The sequence below is a fragment of the Tetrao urogallus genome (genome assembly GCF_951394365.1).
Source record: "Tetrao urogallus genome assembly, chromosome: 7".
NCBI classification, from domain to species: Eukaryota; Metazoa; Chordata; class Aves; order Galliformes; family Phasianidae; genus Tetrao; species Tetrao urogallus.
Window position 1 is genome coordinate 3,869,028 of NC_136820.1, and position 22,006 is coordinate 3,891,033.

The window sequence follows — 22,006 nt, forward strand, 5'->3', positions numbered from 1 at the left end:
TTGCTAAACTGAAGAGCATTACATATTGGACAGAATGAATCCACCATCCTAAAAAGTCTGCTCAAGTGCTCAGGAAGATATCACTCTCTGTTCCTAGCAGCATGGGAAAATAGCCATGATCTTGACATCATTTCTTGGATGGATTTCATCGTTTCTTGGATGCTAGGAGCATGTTCCCATTCTTTAATTTCACTAACTAGTGGCTGCCTTAGTTAACTTAGGCTTAGATAGATCCTAGAGTATTGCTGGTATGTAACTGTCTGTATTTTTTTGTTGCTTGCAGGATAGCAGAACAAATTGCAACAGATCACGTGATCTTAAAGCATTTCTAAATAAATCCTTATCTTTAATGTAGGCCAGTGAATGTTTGAATTACTTCCTTTCTTCCTTTCTGGGACCGAGAACAGTTTAATCAGTAACTCTTTCATTTTCATGCATATGTTTTGGAAGGAGAAAACAGGGTGCCAGAAATACCTTCTTTTCCTTTGGACCTTCTTTTTCATCTACAAGAGAAGGGAGGCAGTTCTGATAAAGATGAGATTTGGCTCCCCTTGAGTTTCATTGGCACTCACACCGTATGTTCCCATATCACAGATTTTGGTGGGTTTTGAGTTCATCCAAACATGTTGCTGCTTTGTGGGTGTTTCAGTCTTATTCTTTTCAAGCTGTAACAGTTCTTTTCTGTTTTCCACAGACTGTTTTTGAGAGGAATTGTCAATCTGAGGACTGTGCTGCTGATCTGAAACTTCAGGGCAAATTACTGCTATCTAGGTGAGTAGGTGAACTTTTTCTTTTTGTTCTTTCTTAGACGCTGGTACACCATTTGTTTATGTAAGATGCGTTCAAAACTCAAACTACAAATGCAGACATCTTATTCCAGACTAGGGTGTTGGTGATGATATCATGTCTAGTGCAGTAAGTGTGCACAGAATCAGATCTGTGGTATTGGGCTCGGTGCATGCACAGGGCAAGACCTGTTCTCAAAGAGTTTGCAGTTGCAACAGACAAAACCAGTGATAGCATAGTGGAGAGGGAGAGGGAAGGTTAATTCTGTCCAAATAAAACACCAACGTGGACCACATCATTTTTAAAAGATGACAAAATACTGTTTGTGACATGGTAGAAGTAATCTGCATGGAGAAAAGCATTTTTGTTTAGAAAAAGTGTCACGGAGCGTTTAAAAATTATGTTTAAGGATGTGATTTTTTTTGCCCTTTTTAATTTCTGAGCTTGTATTTTTCCTAACTAATTATCCTCCTGTCTTTTTGTGAGTACCTTGGAGGTGTCTGATTTCACTTTCTTCTGAGATAATAAACCTAGTCAAATAGACCAGAGGTAAAATTTATGTTCTGTCCCTTGAGACTGGTGATCCTAGGAAAACGCCTATTGTTTTGCCAGGACAGTTATTCAATTTCTGGATAAATCAGGCTAAAGGTGAACTACAAGCACCGTTTCTGTTTCCTTTTTTTTCCAGCTTTTTAGCACATTTTTAGAAATGGGAAATGCTGATGTAAGTGATTTAATTGTGTTCCAGAGGTTTTACTGTTTGCAGATGCTTGCTTTGCTTCAGGTCAGGAAAGAGAGGGGAAGAAATTCTGGTTGTTAGAAAAAAGAAAAAAAAAAAAATAATAATAGGAGATGTGCACACTTTATGAAAGTGTACAGCACGCTGTAACTGTAGTTGGAGAAGAAACTGAACCAAAGTCAAATCCATGAAGTTATGGACTTAGCCAGACACGACTGAAGTCCACAGGAATGTTTTGGGGGATTGGCTGGGAGCAAGGTTAGGTCTCGGGTTGCAGTGTACAAGCTTTGTCTGTGGTTAGTCTGGGTTTTTGACCTTTCATTAGGTCTTAGTAGTGAGAAAAATGTGTTTAGAGTAGAGGTGGAAACCTGTCTGTGTGTACTGGGGAAGCGAGTGAGGGGGTTTGTCCTGCAATTGATGAATAATCAATTAAAAGCGCATTATAAAAACTTGTCAGCCACTGTGCGGGAATCAGTAAGAGCTGTACTTGTGACTGGAGTATCAGACTGTTTACTTTTATGGCTGTTATTTATGTTATCCTGACAATATAAAAGCCACAACTGTCAAAAAAGCTGAGGATATTCAAATGCAGCTTCTGTGATCGTATAGCGAAACGTCGAACGAGCGCTCTCAAGCTGACTTTGTTCAGTGACATTCTGAAGTTCTGTTTGAAGTAAACAGGATGTCATAAAATCTATCACGTCCACACAGAATGGGTTTTCTTTAGGTGAAGAGCTGCATGAACTCCAGCTGTTAAGAATCATAACACAGTGAGTTATGTCTGAAGAAAAGAGATTTTTTTTTAGCGGTCTGTAAAAATTCAAAAGCATGCGTAGATTCTGATTGTAGAGGACTGGTCCTCTTGAAGACTGTGCTCATCTTTTCAGCGCCATTGATCTCATGCTAGAGACCTGTCTCAGACTTTTTTCAGGTATTTTGTGTTTATGCTAATTGTGTGTAAAAAGGTTTGTTTTAATGTGTTTGTTTTTGGAAGAGCGTAGAAGGTGAGTCTTACTATTGGCAGCTGGGAATGGAGTGACTTTATTAGCAAAATTTTCACAATGCCTTTTTTTACACAGTTGTGTCAGACTGAAATTGGTGTAAGAATGAAATAAATCGAATGTAGCTAAAACAGGTACTCCAGTAGATTGAGGTGAACAGAATGTCTATGGGAAGACAGTATGTGCAGTGTGTCAGGTATACAGCAGCTCTTTGAAGGTCTTTGCTGGATGCGTGGATAGGGTGATGTGGTTGAGATCACTTACCTGACCTTCAAAAAACTTTCATTAGGATTTATCCCCAAAGATCCATGAAGAAAGTAAGTTGCCCAGGCTAAGAGGAGTGGTGGTTAAGTGTTATGACCTAATTAAAAAGCAGTCAGCAAGGGGAAATATAAACAGTCTGTTTTCCTAGTGGGGAAACTTCCACGAGTGTTTGAGTTGTGGCCAGAGGTATTCATGCTACTCAGAAATGATTGGGGAAATCTGCTAAAAGTGAGTAGCAAGGTGGTGAAGTTTGCAAACCATATCAAGCTGTTTGGGGTAATGAAAGAAAAAATGAAGAATGTTTTTAAGCAACCTGTGGCTAATCTGTGGAGTTTGCTGTTGAGCATGTTGTAGAAGTTGAGAATTTAAATGGTAGAGAAATGACTAATTTGAATGCTGGAAGCTACAGAAATATATCAGGAGAATAACATGATATGCTGTCCTTGTTATTCTATGGGCCTCTGTTTTAGACATGGTTGGGTACAGAATCATAGAATCACAGAATTGTAGGGGTTGGAAGGGACCTCCAGAGATCATCGAGTCCAACCCCCTGCCAAAGCAGGTTCCCTACAGTAGGTCGCACAGGTAGGCATCCAGGCAGGTCTTGAGGGTTCTCTGCTGGGTGGACGGACTTATTCTGGCTGTTCTCACAATTTTTTTCATTAATTTGTAGTGTGTTCGAGCCAAAAGCTGTACAGAATGCTATATACTGTAAGGCATAGTTTTGTCCATCCCAAGCTGTCAAATGTGTGCTGTTCAGAGCATTTGAGCTCATATTACATTATCGTCAAGAGAACTGCTTGCTGAGGTCACGCTCAGGAAGTCAGGAACTACACAAGCTCCACCAATTTCCAGTTCACCTGGGCTATATTTCAATCACTGGGCTTACCCAGCGGATTAGGACTGCATGTGGCTTTGAAGATACTGAGCATACTGAATGACTGATCTAATGTGGCATTTCTTGGGACACTCCTTCTCTCCCTAAAATTTAACCAGCCACCTCAAATGGGGGCCAGTGTACTCTGAGAAATAACAGACAGCATGACCAGGTGACAGAAGTGGTCGAACCAAGCAGATACATGTGTGAGTTGGAAACTGCTGTTCTGACCAGATACGGCTGGGTTTGCCTCGTTGTTTCCTGTTGTTTCTTGTTGGAGCTGCTGCAAGTGGAAACTGTGCTGCTGGGTGAGCTGAAATCCTTCCCTGTGCTGCTGGTAGTGGGGAGGAGAGGAGCAAAGGGCATCAGAGTGGAAAATAATGAAGCCCTAATAAAAAATTTAGAGATGATTTGGGTGGGTGATAAGCTTATGATTCCAATGTTTTGTGTTTTTTAAAGTATTTCTACTAGAGTGAAAATTGTCCTTGGAAGAGTGAGCTGAAGACTGAGGTTCCATGCTGCACTGGAATAAAGACAAGCTCCTAGAATGCATTTATTTTGAGTAGAAAAGGGCATGTTTTCAGTTTCCAAAGGAATCTTATTAAGGCTCAATTTCAGTTTACAGATGGATCTCTTTAGGGCTTGTCCTCTTTCATTAGCATACGTTTGTATGTCAACCCACCACAATTCGTTGTAAGTATTGTGGGATGATGTAACCAGCCTCTTCTTGCTTGTGGCAGATGACATGAAGGGCAAGTCACAGAGTGCGGTTTGGCAGGCTCAGACTGGAGAATGTGAAGAGCTTCCTTGCATGGGTGGTTTGTGCTGCACTGGGGAGAGGTGTGCAGAGATACTAGATTCTGGCATTCTGGATTCCAGGACTTGGAGAGTCCCAGCTGGCCTCATCTGCAGCTGAGAATAGTTCTGTGTCAAAGAGCAGGATGGCTGCTATGGCCTAAAAAGCACAATGCAATCAAAGAGTGTTCTGTTGGCTATTATTTTTAAATACATTGTTTAATTTTATGAATATATTTATTGCATATCATACTTGACTTGAATGCCTCACTCTGTTTTCTCAACACAGCAGATGTCTTCTCCATCAAGCTTCTTGTAGCAAATACCATGTTTTTATTGAGACTGTCCATAGCTACTTGTTTAGAAGCTGAACTGCATCTGTTTCCTCAAGATGTGTTGGGGAAAACTATGAAATGTGTGTTTTGTGAAGGATTAGGCTTCCCTAGCCTTTAAAGTCTGTTAATCCATTCCTCCGGTTCTTTATATGGAAGGCAAGCACTCTGATCTTTTAAGACTAATTACTTAAAAGGGCTGAGAGAACAGAGTTCATGTGGACACAAATCTGGTTTTGCTCCAGTGTCTCATTTGTGCAGACAACTAGCTACAGAGATAATAGCAGTTTTCAAGACCTGTTTATACCTCTGTGGGAACCAAGTAAAAATCACGGAGAAGACATCCAGGTGACAGTAAGGCTGTTTGGAAAACCAGACTTTCTTCCTGCTGTAATAAAGCAGCTTAAAGAACAGAGCAGAATGGCAGGTTCCTGATGTAGGGAGGAAATCCTGTCTCAATGTGTACATGACACTGACGGCTCACGTGCTGCATTGAGTAGAGCAGCTTCACAGAAAACAAACAGCAGCAGCAGAAAGATGCTGCAGCATGTTAGGGAGCTGCTGCATTCCAGCTTGAGCTGTGTGCGTGGTGTGTAAATTAAGGTTGTAAGGGATGGGTCAGTAAGCCTCCTGGATGGAAAAAGATGTAATCAATATTGCTGAGCGATTTCAGGAGAAAGTCTGTCTTCCATATATTTACGTGATGTGAGGTTGTCCTCATCTGTCATTAGAAACAGCTTTACTCACCCGTTGGAACACTTATTCTTATGTTTGGAATATGCAGCCTTTTAAACACATTGGCTTTAGGACTTCTTCAGATGTTCTAGATCACTTGTTAGATTCAAATTTATCTTACTTCCCTACAGACTAGTTGGGATTCATATCTGTACTTCTGCAAACTGTTTATTTTGGAAAAGTCAAATTGGAAGTACAAGCTGTTGAAAGCCAAAGAGGCAACAGGTGCATTTGCAGAGATTTTTAAGGTTTTGCAAATTGGTTTTATTTTGCATTGGAGTGAAAGCTTTTTTGTGTGCAGTGGAATTTTGGGGAAATGTCCTTTTCCAGCTAAAGGTCAGGCTTTTGATTTGGGCCATCTCTGCTTCTGCCAGTCCCTCTGGAATTAGCCAGAGGAGAGGCAGAAACTCAGTGTGTCAAAAATTTCATCTAGCTTGAATTGTTTCCATTTTAATACAACAATGATTTATGAAGAAAAGATATTTTCCAGATATCTCCTAGTTAGCTCCATAGAAGCTTATTTTTTCCCTTTCAAGTAAATTCCTTCCGTGGCTTACTAAAATATTAACATGTTTTCTGCCAGTACTTCTTTTGCTTATATGATATGCTTTATCTATCCTGCATATGTCTCTGCTTGAGTGATCTTCTGAGGTGTAACCTCAGAGCGTACCTAACCCAGGCCTCGCTGAAGACACCTGTTTAAGGACCTGTTTAAGGACCTGTTGGATGAGATCTCCTGGGAAGCTGTCCTTAGAGACAAAGGAGTGGAAGAAAGATGGCTACTCTTCAAGGATGCCTTTCTGGGAGCACAAGAGCTCTCTGTCCGTCAGAATAAGAAGGCAGGGGAGGCAGGAAACCAACATGGCTTGGCAAGGACCTGCTGATCAAACTGAGGGGAAAGGAAGAGATTGTACCAGCTGTGGAATCACAGAATGGCAGGGATTGGAAGGGACCTTGAAAGATCATTTTGTCCAGTCCCCCTGCCAGAGCAGGAACACCAAGATTAGTCACACAGGAATGCATCCAGGTGGGTTTTGAATGTCTCCAGAGAAGGAGACCCCACAGCACCTGTGGGCAGCCTGCTCCAGTGTTCTTTTACCCTCGCCGTGAAGAAGATTTTCTAGTGTTTATGTGAAACCTCTTATGCTCCAGCTTGTACCCATTGCACCTTGTCCTGTCATTGGATGTCACTGTCACTGTCAGGAAACAAGGGTATGTCAACTGGGGAGAATATGGGGATGCTGTCCAAATTTGGAGAGTGGGGATTAGGAAAGCCAAAGTGCAGAAAGAACTGAACTTGGTGAGGTATGTTAAAAAAGCGAGATGGGATTCTATAGTTACATTGGCCAGAAGAGGCAGGCCAAAGAGAATGTACCTCCTATGGTAAATGAGACAGGGGAACTGACTGACAGATATGGAGAAGGCTGGGGTACTAAATGAGTTTTTTGCCTCGATCTTCACTGGCAGCCAGGATTCTTATATTTCTCTTGTCCCTGAAGCTCGCATCACTGTGCTTCTAGGTGGGAACTGGGGGAGTAAATCCCTGCCACTGTAAGGGCAGGGCAAGTCTGAGACTGCTTCGTGAGACTGAATGTACACACATATATGGAGCTGGGGCTCCCAGGGTCCTAAGGAGCTGACTGATGTGGTTGCTGAGCCACACTCCATCATATTTGAAAAGTTGTGGCTATCAGGCGAAGTCCCCAGGGACTGGAAAAAAGTAAACATCATTCACATTTGCAAGAAAGGGGAGAAGAAGGACCTGGGGAACATTTGGTGGGGACGGCGGGGAGCAAGCAGCTTGGAAGGCCAGTGGTATCCTTGGCTCCATCAGAAGAGGGGTGAAACAGGGGTGGCCAGCAGGGACAGGGAAATGATTGTCCCTCTCTCCTCTGCCCTTGCCCCATCTTGAGTATCACATCCAAGTGGGAGGAAAGATGTGGAGCTGTTGGAAAGGGTCCAGAGGAGGGCCATGTAGATGATCAGAGGGCTGGAGCACTTCTCCTATGAAGACAGAGGGAGCTAGAGAAGAAAAGGCTGTGAGGAGACCTCATTGCAGCCTTCCAGTATTTAAAGGTATTATAAAAAGGATGGGAATCAACTTTTTACTTGGGTGAATAGTAGAACAAGGAGGAATGGTTTTAAATTCAAGGAGGTAAGGTTTAGATTGGATGTCAGGGGGAAGTTCTTCACAGAGAAAGTGGCGAGGTGCTGGAACAGGCTGCTCTGGGAAACCTGACCTAGCACCAGATTTGGAGGTTGGTGGCCCTGTCTGTGGGAGGGGACTTGATGATCCCTGGGGTCCCTTCCAACCCAAGCCATTCTGTGTTTCTATGATCACTACCCTGTCAGTTTACTGAGTTTTGGAACAATTCCAAAGTTTATAAGCATAAGCATGATTTGTATTAGTGGATAAAGAATAATTTCATATAAGTAACTAGATATGCAACTCATAGAGGCATGTGGTTGTTTTGCAAATATTATGCATGGCCACAATAAAGAATATTTTCATGAATCTGTTAAAATCAGAGCTCCTCCTTATGGTTCACTAGACAGATGATCAGACTCTAAGCACCTAGATTTAAAGAACGAATCTCAGCAATTTCATATTGACTTGTCAAATTATTGCAGAACCTGAACTGAAGGAATCCAGAAGCTGTAGGAAAAAAAAGCATGTGTTACGACAGCTTTGTCCAATTTGCTTTTCACCAGCACAAGATGTGACAGCGTAGACCATAGCTGAGTGCAGTAACAATGCAGATGTTCAGTGCCTTCTAAAGGAAGGAGAAGTAACATCAAATTCTGGTCAGAAGGATTAAAACTCCTCAAGTGTATCTCATGAATACAGTAGACTTTCAAAGAATTTTTTTTAAACAAAAAGGTTTTCACAGGTCAGAGGCTTTCTAAACCCATGGGGAAAAGCTGCAAGATTGTGATTTAATGTGGGAAGCAAAGTTGTTTCATGAATTTGACCAGACTCACGCCTCAGCACTTATCTTCCTTTGATCACACAACGGGATTTTGTTTCCAGAGAGGCATCACATTTCATGGCCTGCCCCTTGTGGTTTTGTGCCTCTGAAGTGCATCTTAACAAAATAGTCGTGATGAGGAAAAACAATATCCTCTCATTTGGAGCTTAATTACACATTCTGATAATATCTGCTTTTCCCTTCCTCTTCATTCTTTGCAGATTAATTTGTTTTCGCTTATCTTTCATTGCACAAACACTTTCAATAATATTTTTAACAATCTATTTACCCTCGACAAGCTACTTTAAATAGCAGAGCTAGTCAAATGGAGCTAGTTTGCTGCCTCGTGAAGAACAAGAAAAGAAAAACGAGCAAATTTAGCATGCCTATTGCTGGAAAAGTGCTCATGAGCTTTCAGACCAGACCACATGTTCATATGGCTGTGTACTGGCATAGATATTCCCAACTTTTGGGATGCAGATACCAAGCTTTCACCCAATCCCTTTGCAGTCATGTACTGCCCAAAGGTTATTTGGTCTTGCCTGAGTACTGAGCCAACTCCAGATATTTTAAAGTGCCAAAAGAGTGATTACAAGGGAGAAGGAATGGAAAAATTGGAAGAATTGAGTGGTTGTGAGTAGGTTGCTTCCTGTTTTCTCAAGAAATCATGTTTCACACTTTGATTTTAAGTGATTTCATACAGTGTAATTTAATACTACCTCAAAGTAATTTGGTGCTCTGTAAAGGATGCTATGAAAATGCTTATACCATTATATCAAACAATAGATACAGGCCACAAAGTCCCTACCTGTGTGACCTGATGCAGGCTACCTGCTTTAGCAGGGAGTTTGGACTCAATATCTCTTGAGATCTCTTCCAATCCCTGCAATTCTGTGCTTCTGTGAAAGCAACATCGTCATGACACAGTGTGCTTCACCCAACACAGTGCCATCAGGGTGCGAAATTTCAGGTGTAGCATCTCATGAGTGCTTAATTTCTGCAGAGCTGCCAGATGAAAGCCACTTAGGAGTAGAGAGAGCCTGCACCCAGCCTCTGTGCAGGTCACATTTGAAGTGCAAGTTTACATCTGTATTAATGATAATTTCATTTTTTTTGTTGTTGTTATTTTTTTTTTTCCTTTTGTTTTTGATTATTTAAAAAGCAAAAACAAAAAATTAGAAAGAAAAGATCTTCTGCCTTATTTGTAATTCCTTAACTGATATTTTATTCTGTGGCCCATTGAGAATGAAGGGAGCTTCAGACACTTTCGCTCAGCTGTGATGCTCAATCCCACTGCCCAGCATTCAGGAGACTTTTCACTAGGAATCACCTAGTATATTGGAGAGGCCTCTGTAAGCAAATGCCAGGGCCGAATCCAGAGAGGTTCAAGTTGGATATCAGGAAAAATTTCTTCTCAGAAAGATGGGTGACGTATTGGAAGAGACTGCCCAGGGACATGGTGGAGTTGCTGTCCCTGGAGGTGTTCAAGAAATGTGTAGATGTGGCATGAGGGATGTGGTTAGTGGGCATGGTGCTGTTGTGTTGGTGGTCTTCTAAGGTACTAGATGACCTTAGTGGTCTTTTCCATCCTCAATTATTTTGTGATTAGCACATTAGTGTAGATTAGTGTGCTTGTAATTCTGTTTGGATGTAGGTCTGTTTGATGAATCCAGGAAAGAGAGATCTAGTTTCTAACTTAAACTTTTATCTTTTACCTATAGACAGTTGCTAGTGAATTGAATGCTGCATTTGCAAGGCACGTGGAAAACTTTGTTGTAGCAAGCACTTCCAGCATCTGATTTGCAGTTTCCTGAAAGGGGAACCCAGAAGAGCCTGCAGTTAATCAAGATGTAGTACAAGTTGCATAGGGAGCACCATCTCAGGAACAAGTGAATGTTTCCCCTGTTGAGGGTGAAAGGGGATGAAGGAATGGAATTTTAGTTTCCATTTAGCTGGTTACACGCAGAGCTTCATAAATCTCTCCCAGAATTAATAAATAAGGCCAGTTTGATAGCTCTGGGCAGTCCCTTCCCATAGCACTTGGTAATACCTTACCATGTGGTTGGTAATAGAGCCTTCAAATGATGAATGGTAATGAACTGCAGTAGTGCACCACTAACACAGATTCCTAAGTTGTTGTTTTAATAAGAGGATACTGACTGCCAGTCAGGGACACCGTACAAGCCAATCATGTAACTCCTTAAATGCTGCTGTATGTTCATTTTTGTTTGTTTGTTAAGAATCGCTTGAGTTTACCCATTGGAATAGAATTTTTCTGTTTGTTCTCTAAACTAGACCCTAAAAAGTTGTGATTTTGCACAGTTTACATTGATTGTTTAACTAATGTGTAGCCTGGCCTTCTTTGTGAACATCCCAACATCAGTGTTTTATGGATCTAAGACGGTTCAAGTTGTACTTTTTTCTTGCTCCAGCAACCAGAGTATAAAGCTAACAAAACAAAAACTTAACATCCAGCTGTTCTGTCTTATATGAGCTTCCTCCGATGCTGGATGGCCTTGATACACTACAGACCACAGTGCAAAGCAGATGCGTTGTTGTTTTATATTTACAGAATATTTCTTGACTGATAGTTACCTGCATGCATGCACACACATTTGTTGTAAAGCTAGCTATGTTAACTTTTTCTGTAGCATATCCTGCTACTATAAAATCTGTTAAAGCTGATTTTTGTTTCAGATCACCAGGAAAATCCTCTTGCTGGCTCTGCCTGAGCTGTTGGCTTAAAATGAAGGAAATGGGATGGTGTAGATTTATGCTGGTTATCATGTTCGAAGTTGAGATGTAACTTACTCTTGACATATAACACCTGCTACTGCAAAAAAAAAAAAATTTCCTAGAACAACAAACCTGTGCTGCTTCTAAATTTTCCTCTCTAATTAGCTGCCTTTCATTGACCTCTGAAGGTGACTGATGGATGGGGCACTGGTCTTTTTCTCTCTTGTCAGTGCTCAGCTGACCATTTTTTAAAAATTGCATATTAAAGCCCAGCATTCCAGGAATGAGGCAAGTAATCAAACCTGTCTCATCAGATTTTAATAGGTCTGTTTCTGAAGGTGTGAGTTCTATGATAAAACTGTGGTTTGCGTGATGACTTTGATTTTCTGATTCCTAGAAACAATATTTTGCAAAGCACTGCTTGACTCATTCTCAAACTGCACTTCCTTTCTATGGCTTCTGGAAATCAATCTTCATTTCTATTAATATTTCTACTCTGGAACAGGCTGCTCAGAGAGGTTGTAGGGTCTGCTTCTCTGGAGACATTCAAATCCCGCTGGACACGTTCCTGGATGACCCAATCTTGGTTTTCCTGCTCCAGCAGGACACGATGATCTTTTGAGATCACTTCCAATTCCCAACATTCTGTGATTCAACATTACTCTTCCATTGGAAAAATACATCGATTTTGGGTTTGTTTTTTGTTTTGTTGTTTTTCATCAGGCTGATGTATGCAACTTCCAGCTATGTGCCTGGCACCATTTATCTTCTCCATTTGTTTCTGCCACTAGTTACTAGCTTTTGTTTGTGCTCTCACCTTAGGACACATATGCTCACACATGCGCAGAAGCTGTCTCAGGAGCATAGTGTCATTGGTTTGCCGGACACAACTTGTTCTAACAAAAGATGTTGGTGTGCATGCATTTCTTCAAGGGTGAAAGATTAGATTAGAAGTTCTGGAGATGTTCAGCCTGATCTTGCTTTCATGTGACAGTTTCATAAACCAGGGTAGTTTCACTCAAACCAAAAGCTACTTGCTAGAATAAACACAGAAAACGGAGTTGGCTTCTTCCCCATTGTCTCTTAAGTTCTGTTTATAAAGGGTTTTGAACATCTGGGTACAATTGAAATTACTGATAATAAAAAAAGAGAGGCAACGGATTTCTGCAGTGCGATAAGATAAGCAATGTTTTGATGTGCGTGCTGTGCCCTGCTCTGTACTTTCTACTTAAATTGGAAGACACTGGTGGCGGTAGTTGTATCTGTGGTGTAGTTACGGGGGATTCATCTGGATGAATTACATCTGAGGAAGAGAATTTCCAAAGGAGCCTTCAAAACGTGATAACTAGTTGTAACTGTAAAGCACTCTGTTTCAAGACTCGTGAGAAGAAAAAACAACTTCCCAGAGTGTTGTTTTTGTTGTTTGTTTTTTTTTTTTTGCAGTTGTTCACTGCTTAAATTTATCTATTTGCTTACGTTAAGGTGTAGGAAAGGTGGAAAAGATAGCATTCTTTGTCACATCCTTGAATTGCAATGTGAGACCTAAAGAGCTGGAGGGAGGAGCTGTGCCCCACAGCACAAACAGCTCAACCTCCTCAGCTCTGGACTCGCTGCAGCAGGTGCCTTTTTCATACAGGGTGTTTGATCCCTTCCTATGGGGAAGCATTGGCCTGTGTTATTTCATCATCCCAGAGAGCAGCGTTGGTGCCGTTTTAGTGCCATGCTCTGCCAATGCAGGCCCTCTCTTCAAATTCTGTTAAGTTTTTCCCGTCGTTTGGACTATCTGCTATTCAGAGCAGACTGGGAAAGCAGAATTTTCAACTCTGGAAGCAGAAATGGTCATTAATGAAACAGGCTGCTGGGCCCAGAACTAGCTTACCATAGCTGGCTCCCTGCATCTCAGCTTGACTGCAGGAATCGGCTCTGTGAGGTCTCCTGCAGCACGTGGTAGCTGAAGTTTCTGTGCAGGAGGGGCAAGGCAGCAGTTCAGCTAACACCAAATAAACCACTGCATACCGAGTGTTTGCCTGAGTCCTTGCCTGGATTGCTTCGAGCTTTGCACAAAATGGAATGCACAGGTGATAGTGAGGCGGTGTAAGCAGGTAGCGTAAAATCCAATAGCACTTCCTTCCTGTGGGGTTGTTTTACGTGGGTTGGCTCTGCTTGTGGGGCCTCTCAGTTTTGCTGTAAGTTACCTCTCAGTTTTGCTTTAAGACTTAGAATGGATTCTCAGAAGATGAGCTGAGAGTTTGAGCTTTTCATTGGCTGTTGGGGTCAAAGTGTTTACAGAGCTCGAAGTTCAGCTGGCCCTTGGGTCTGTGACAGAACTCCCGAAGGAGAAAGGTTTTCAGAATTTAGACAAATATACTGAAAAAATATTTGTCAGGGAGACAAAATACAGACTCAGTATCATAGTGAATGCAAAAAACGACTATGATGCTGATTGGTGACACTGCAAATATTTGGACCTGTCAGTGTTGTTCTCTCAGATCTATTATTGATCTAAAAGAAAGATGAGACTTCTTCGGCAGTTTAACTTCATCTGTTGGAGATAGGGGACAGACATGTTAGCCTTCAGTCACCTCAAGCCCTTCACCTTCATGCGGTCTGCCCCCAGCTGTGGCTTCCCCTGGCCATTGGGCAATAGCAGTGATTCATCATTCATTCAGATTTGCTGTAAGAGGAAAAAAGCTCATAATATTAAAGGGAAAGTCAGTGGCCCAGAGACCAACAGGGTAAGTACAACCCCACTACATTCCTTGACCTATGTATGAGCTGTTCAGGCTAAGGGGAAGTGCTAAATGCTTTTTAAATTCTTTAAAAAATGTTCTCAAGTACAGGAAATAGAGAAATATGTCCCTGCATACCTTTTGGAATGCAGATTATGTGTCCCTTGACCCACGTTAATAAAAATACTAGCATCTTGCAGGGTGGGGAAATGAAAAACTGCAGATCTTTTCTATTTGTTTTTCGCAGCTGGTCATCCTTCCCCCACTGGCCGTAGCACAAGACCTTGGGATGAGCACTGACAAGGAATGTTAAAGTGCATTTGAAAAGAAATTGTTTTATCCTGGATCTTGAAAATTGAGTTTCTTTTTTTTTTTTTCCAGTGAAAAGGGGAATGTTAAAGATTTTTGGTTTACATTTGATGCATAGTAGCACAGCCAGTAGATTTAAAACCATGGTAGAATTGTCATCTGTGTAGCATAAAATTGGATCCTGATTTCCAGATTTTTTTATTACCTGCAATCTCACTCGTGTGTGAAAGCTGCAGGTATGTCAAATTTATCTCCCTTTCCATGCTAATAATAGGTAGCGTGATGTTTTGTGTGCATCTGTGTCCATGGACGCAAACAGGGTTGCCTGTATTTAATCTACAGATTAACCAGCACATCTATGAATTTCATGTTTAATGCACACTACCTGGCACCACGCTGGCAGCAGAGCTGCTCCCACACTGCAATAGGTTGTGCTATGAGCAGCGAACGGGGCCTGGGAGCTCCCTTGTGAGCAGGGAGATTCTAATCCTTTCCTTATAGCAAGTGAGCCTGATTTGTTCCAGATGCATGCAGATTTAGTTACTTGCAAGTCTACCCTTGAAATGTGACTTACAGCACAAAGAATCACTAGTGTGCCCTCAGAAAGTGGGTTTTCTGTTTCTGCTTAGGAAAATGTTGTTATAAACATCATCATTTAGTTATGATGCACTTTTAATGGGTGATTAACAGCTTTGCCAAGGAGTATGACACCATAATGGTGTTTAAAATTATGTCTGTGTGGTTACTTTTGATCAGGATTTCATCTGAACATTTTCTTCATTATTCAGTAGGAAGGACAGGATATCTGGGTCCCTTCCAACTTGGGATATTTTGTGATTATCTCTAAGTTAAATCTCAAATTGCTGCTGCCACCAATTCGCAATGGATTCTTTCCTCCTTTGCATATAATTCTCTTCAATATAAAGTTACTTCAGAAGGGAAAGAAGTAGTGGCAATGTCTATGTTAAATTGTAATTGTTGGACACGAATGTATAGAATGTGTAACATGTAGTGCATAACATAAGTATCATGTAACTTTCCTTCGCTTACTGAAGCGATGCCTCCAGATTTTGCTAACAGGTTTGGTAGATGTTGATTCAGTTTTTGAAGAGACCACCAGAAGTGAGATTATAAAGTTCATGGCAAATTATTCACAGTTATAAGTGGTTGACTTTATTTATTGCCTTCCAAATATGTGCTTTTGATTATTAATGAATCCCAGCTGATCATTTTGTGTATCTTCATAATTTGCATGCTTTTCAACACTAAATGTTGGCATAGGGGCCAAAAACATTAAATGCTTCCAAGTACTCATATAGTTGTCTCTTTCATTTGGTGCATAATAAGTAAAGATTCTGAGTATTTTGACCTCTCAAAAGAGTTTTTCAGTGGATCTTGTGAAGTGTACACTTTTGCAAATGTTTATTTGCACTGATAGCTGATTGCAAGAATGTACCAAAATGTTTAGAAAGCAAAGTGTCCAATTATAGGTAGGATTGATTGCTGTCTGCAGTTCAGTGAAAGCAGGAGAAAGCAGGCATGTTTCCCGAAGGTTTAGACTTGCTTTTTAAGAACTTCTGATCGAACTGTAAGCCATATTTTTGGGCTGTAATAAATGAAGATCATCATAAATAAGTACAGGAAACCAGTGGCATAAGTATTGCCTGCATTATGTGGAAAAGTTGCACTCAAAATCCACTAGCATCAGCTTCAAAGCCTGAGTCTACACCATCTTGCTCCAGGCTTCCTCCACATCAGAGCCTTGGTTACTTCAGCCTGTCCCTTTGGAAACCCAGGTCTGGAAACTTTTTGTAAATGCAGAGACAGCTCAGTTTGCTCTGCTGTTGGAGTTTTGGTAGGGCTGCAGCTGGCAGAGTAGGGTTTGTAAGTGCCGTTATCTATGGAAACACCCTGCTGATGCAGATGCTCCAGTTGCAACCCCATGAGTTCAGCTGGAGGCTGCCTTAAACATGTTCACATCTAGCACCTATGCCACTTTCAGACAATCTCTGATATACCAAGGTGTGGTGTGCGCCAGTGCTACCGTCCCTGGTCAATCCCTCGAGAGATGTGTGAATGGCAGGCTGCGTGGCCACCTCTGGATTGCTGCATGATTGCTGCATGCTACAGCCTGGATGTTGTGCAACAGCATCTGCTAGGATGGTGGTGTGTGGGGCCTGCAGGGCTCTGCCCTTTTCTGACCAGCTACTTGATGGTTTCCCTGTGATGCTGCCTCAATTTCTTCAGGGTATATGAATGATTTTACATTCCAGTTACCATCACTGTAGCCAGTTTGATATATATATCTTCCCTCTCCCTTTCCCTTTCCTTTTCCCTTTTCCATTTTTGAATGTATACCTGGTATATTGAATAAAATCTTTCAGTATATTTTTAATTCTTAGACCTGGAAGCCTGATACTGTATTTTCCTGTCATTTATCTTAAGCCTGTGTTCTTGTGAGCTCATCTTTTGGGGAGACTAACATGATTAAGCGTATACCAAGTAAAATGTGTGTATTTGTGATCTGTGATGCCTTACTACAGTAGTGTACCAATTCAGGATGTATGACTGTTACCTTAATTCAACCATTCTCTTGATTTTTCCATTTGCAGAACATGACTCCATCACGTTAAGTCCAGCAAAAACATCCAATGAAAGATTGGTTGCATTCAGTAGATGGTTATTATAACTTTCATACATTTTTCCATTCGTACTAATTTCTGGATTTCACTTTAACCCTCTTTTCCTTGTTTTTCACTGCCTATACCGTAGTTCTAAGATATTCAGAAAGTTACTAGAATCTTTCAGTAACATTGAAAGACAAAATCAAAATAGATTTTGTGTTTGAATGGGAGCATAATGTACATAATGTTTTGTACTTGTTGCTTTTCACCCATCCAATGACTCTACAGTCTTCAGCCGTTTTATTCCCAGTAAAACCATATCAACCATGAAATGGTTTTACATGAAAGTCGTGGGGTTTTCTTAAAATCACAAAAGGCAGTGTAAGAACTGCCATTCATGAGCTGCTCATTTTCTACACATCTGCCTGTGCCATGCATTGGCTGTACAGTATGTTGCCGAATTACTGATCACAGTTGTATTGAGACCCTTCTGTGGAAGTAATTGTGTGAAAAGATCTGTGAAAAGATTGGGTGAGCTGCTGAAAATTAAACTGATGTAATTGTTTTTGCAGTGTTGACGACAGGACAGCCTACCTGGCTCTGGGAGCAGTGAGGAACATCTCTCTTAACATTTCCATCTCTAACATTGGAGACGACGCCTACGACACCAATGTTTTCTTCAACTTTTCTGGGGAGCTCTTCTTCATCAAAATGTGGCAGAAGGTAAGAAAGGCCAGTGTTGCTGTGAGCAAATCTCTTAACGTTGAACCGGCTTACTTGCAAGATGTTGGAACATGGGTGGCCTTGTCCCCAGTACTGAGACATTTCAAAGTTGTTTCTGGTTATGCTGGGCTTGAATTTCTTCCAGGCTCTTTATGGAGGTTTTCTCTTTTGTGGGTTTGAGCTGTGTAAATGATACCCTTTGTGCTTCTACAGAAAAGAGCACTGTTATTTGGGGCAAGTTAATGAAATAGAAAGGTTGTTTGCTTGAAGTATTAAGGTATTAAGAGGCAGACCTGTAGGATAGCAGAGGTCACTGATATGCGAAGGCCACAATGCATTTGGCCATGTTGGTCATCTCCTGACCTGGATTCTTCTGTTTTCTCCTTGCAGAAACCAAAATGCAAGGCTATTCTTTGCTCATGTTTCAGTGCAAGTTTGGTTTTGGCCAGGGCACATCATTAGTTCCAAGAGCTCAAAAATACTTTTTATTTCACCTGCGTGGGCTCACATGAAGATTTTGGGCTTCAGTCTCTCCACATTTAGATTAAAATGCTCAAGTATTTTCATCAGCTTGAGTTTATCTAGGGTTGTTGTATAAACACTGAATTGAGGTTTTTACAGACTGGCTATGATAGCTGTCTGGTTGAGTAATGTGAAAATAATTGTGCACAACAATAGATTTACAATAACAACATTTTGTTCCCGCTTTCTGTTGTGATTTGTGTCTCTTGGAGCTTTGCTATGCTTTGTAAGCCATAAGAGCAGTATTAAAAACAGTGGCACAACTGTCACAAAGTATGGGATTAACATGACCCTTTGGAATGATATTTTGCCATTATTCATCAAATTTTATAGAGGAAAACTGATAGATTTCGCCTATTGTATACCTCTTAAACTGTCTTGTTTAAATTCTGACATAAGTTAACTGTTGGTTTTCAGATTAGACTGTGATCCTACACACAGTTACAAACCTGAGCAAGTTCTCTTTGCATTACAAGCTTCCATTATGGATATTATGTATTGCAAGCGTGCAGTTTATCTGGAGAAAAAAACAACAACAACAACACAAGGAATAAACCAGAAATGCCTTATCCCAATATGCAGCTTCTCCTTGATGGAAGTTTACTTGAAGACTTCCAGGGTGGCCCAGCTCCTGTTGAAGTCAGTGACAGGGTTTCCATTGCTCCACACTAAAGAGGAAGCCATTTGATGTATGTTTTTTAAAATATAGTTTATTTTTCAATTCTGTGCTTACATGTTGTATCTTTCACATGCAGATGAACTGCAACACTAGTTGCTTTCGTTGGCCTTCTTGGCCAATGCTGCCAGGGAACAAGCTGAAGATGATGTGCTGTTCCCCTTGGTGTTTTACCTTGAGCTGAGATCTAAAGCAGACTTGAAACAGCTGTGCTGAAAGCTGTCTAGAAGGAGCAGTTTCTGGAAGCAGATGACATTGTTGTAGGGTTATCTCACCACTCATTGTCTTCTGCTAATCGAAGCCAGCATTCTTTAAAAAATACAGAATAATAAAATGCAGCACATATCAAAGAAATATATAGGCTTCTTTCTTCCTCAGGTCTTATAAGCAGTAGGAAGACATGTTATTCCTGTTATTCCACTGTTTGTGTGATTGATTTGATAAGGTGTTTTTGTTTTGGGGGCTTTTTTGATAGCTTAGTAACAGCTTTCTTGGGCAACTTTGCTTCCTCTCAATGAGCTTTTGCTTCAAGACATGCTAATGGATTGTTGGCCACACCATGCGTCCAGATGGGAAACTGGATTACAATTCATAACCTCAATTAGTGTTATATTTTCCGTAAGCTCCCTGAACAATGCTTCTCTAAAATAAAAATATAATGGATTGTGTTTTTCATAAACTACTCCCATCCCTTGACATCTATGCATAATATGTACTGTGCATGTACTTTAAATAGATTTTGTTCCTGGTTGAACGCTGCCCAGGCAAAAATCCAGAATATAAAGTTGGAGTAAAAATGATGACTCATAAGATTTCCCTTAGTGGAGCAATTTCAGAATCAAAATTGCTGTTTGATGTTGGTAGCTTCTCGCTGCAGTGCTTTCTAACAAGTAACACTGGGGTGGAAGAGAAGGGTATCTTGACACTTTTCCTGAGAAGGGACCCCAGAACACTGCGTGATGAGCTATTTAACCAATCCTTTTGAAAGCATGTCAGTCTTCTGTTTAGTTTACTTGCATCTGCAGTGGAGATTCTGGCAGATTCAGTCTGGCTGTTTCTTGCTATAGACTGGTTATGATGAAAACTTGACAGTGCAAATCTAATGCTTTTTTCCCCATGGAGTTACAAGATGCCACAATTCGTGTTTGATAAGAAAAGGATGAACAAGCCCACTGCTGGTTATGGTACGCTCCCTGAAGTGCGTTAGCAGGGATAGCTCTTTGCTCTGTGGAGGCTGAGAGTTCATGAGCCATGATGGGCAGAGCATCTGGCAGAGCTTTGCTGCTTCTCTGCAAGGTGAAAAAGTGTTTGCTGACTGACGTTGAAAAGGCTCAATTTATTCCACTGTCTGATTTTCCTGCTGTGCTGCTGCCAGTCCTCTCTGCTCCATGGATGGAGCCCAGCATTTTCTTTCCATAGCATCTGACAGGCAGCCCTCCTCCTGTGGCTCAGTACGTGGTGTGGGCTCCAGAGGACAGCTTCTCATCCCTGCCCACCCTGTGGTGGTCTCACTTGTGTTGTCACTGCTGCCCTCCTTAAGGGGCTGTTATCACAGGAGCGTTACCATCCTGCACTTGAGGCACCCCTCACCCTTTTTGAATACAGGAAGAGACTGTTCTGGAGAAATGAACACCTAACGACAGAGCAGCAAAGTGGTGAAATTCCTGAATTCTTAACGTACAGTGTGGGTTTAATCTCCAGTAGCTTAATGTGCAAACTATTTTCCATTCAGTGTGGTTTCATTAAACATGTAGTGCCGTATGAAAGTAACAACATCTACGTAATTTTTCAATTCTTCCTAATTCGGTGGAATTAAACTGAGATTTTAGAAGCCAGATATAATATTTTTTTTCTTTTTTTTTCTTTTTATTAAATAATGTCAGGAAAAAAAAAAAGTTCTCTCAAGGCTGAGCAAAGCCTGGGTTTCTTTTCAGGAGTCTGATGAAGTTTGACCATCAGCGTAACTCCTCCTGTGCAAAATTTACAGTTCAGATACAGCAAGAAGTGGTGTTTTTTACAAGTGCATGGGAGGATTGCAGTGTAGTCAATTTCAGGAGGTGTCCACTAAAATAAATGTTCCTTTTGAGATACGAAGACATGTAATTGCTCTCCCCCTCTCCCCCCTGTTTTTTTTTTATTAAAAGGGAAGGAGTTGGACATCTCACCTGTTCCCTTTGGCTTTTTTTAAGCAATGTTGATGCAGATTGGCCATCTCTTCTGTGTACAGTAGATTTGCTAATTAATTTTTTTTTTTAATCTTAAAGTTCATTGTCCCATAATCACAATTCAACTCCAAGAATGCTACTTCAGAGCCTGAAAAACCCACTTAACAGATGTGTTGTTGCCACTTTTGTGTAGAACACAGAATTCTGTTTGTGTGCTATGGAGTCTGGGACAGGAATAACAAGCTATCACTTCTGATTTGGACATCATTTTGCATCTATTGGAATTGCCATCTGACTTGTGAAGTTTTGCTGAAAATGCTTCTCAGAAATAAGCTCCTTACTAACCATTTATTAGCTGCTGCTCAGAGCAGAAGGGTATTTTTAGTATAGTTGCAGAGAAAACACCATAAGCTTTCTGGCAGCTGGCCCTTGTCAGAGATTTCCCAGGCAGGCTGATACAACAGTCACCGCTGAAAGGCAAAACTCCATTCTTCTGCACCTGCTCTCATGATACAGCCTTTTCCCCTCCTTTTTTGGGAGTGGATATTCTTCAGGTTCAGTGTGGTGAATGGGCTTCCCAAGGGTATCAGGTGAGTGCAGGGAGAGCAATGGAAGCACATCATCAAGGAGCTGAGTTTGGGTGTGAATGTAGACAGAGCCTTGTCTTTATGAAATCAGTTCAGGAGGTTGTATCCCAATGGTATAAAAACAACATATGTAACATAATAATAATAATAATATAACCAACAAATATAACCCAGTATCTATAGCATTAATCTCTGGCTGCTCCTGAAGTTCTCTCTAAGAGCCAGAGGGAACATCTCAGGGTTAAAGAGAGAGGAGGTCAGGAAGTCCTGCTGCTGACTGTCATTCCCAACCGTGGTTTATTTCTGTTTTCAGGCATGCTCCCAGCATCCAGAGCCAGCTGTGTTAGCACTCCTGCTGCTTCTCACAACAGCTTTCACCAGCAACAGCTGGATGAAATTTGTGGGGCTGGGCCCAGGGCAGAGAGAGCTGCAAGGTT

At 41.2% G+C, this 22,006-nt stretch overlaps 1 protein-coding gene across 1 annotated transcript in view; it reads left to right on the forward strand.

Annotated features, from left to right (window-relative positions):
• Positions 1 to 22,006, forward strand: part of ITGA9 (integrin subunit alpha 9) — a gene marked incomplete at both ends in the record, with an annotated part of 210,110 nt that overhangs the window by 116,430 nt on the left and 71,674 nt on the right. The window contains 2 exons of the mRNA XM_079538592.1: positions 695 to 771; positions 17,469 to 17,619. Of these exons, the coding sequence (XP_079394718.1) occupies positions 695 to 771; positions 17,469 to 17,619 (228 nt within the window). The remainder of the gene's footprint in view (positions 1 to 694; positions 772 to 17,468; positions 17,620 to 22,006) is intronic.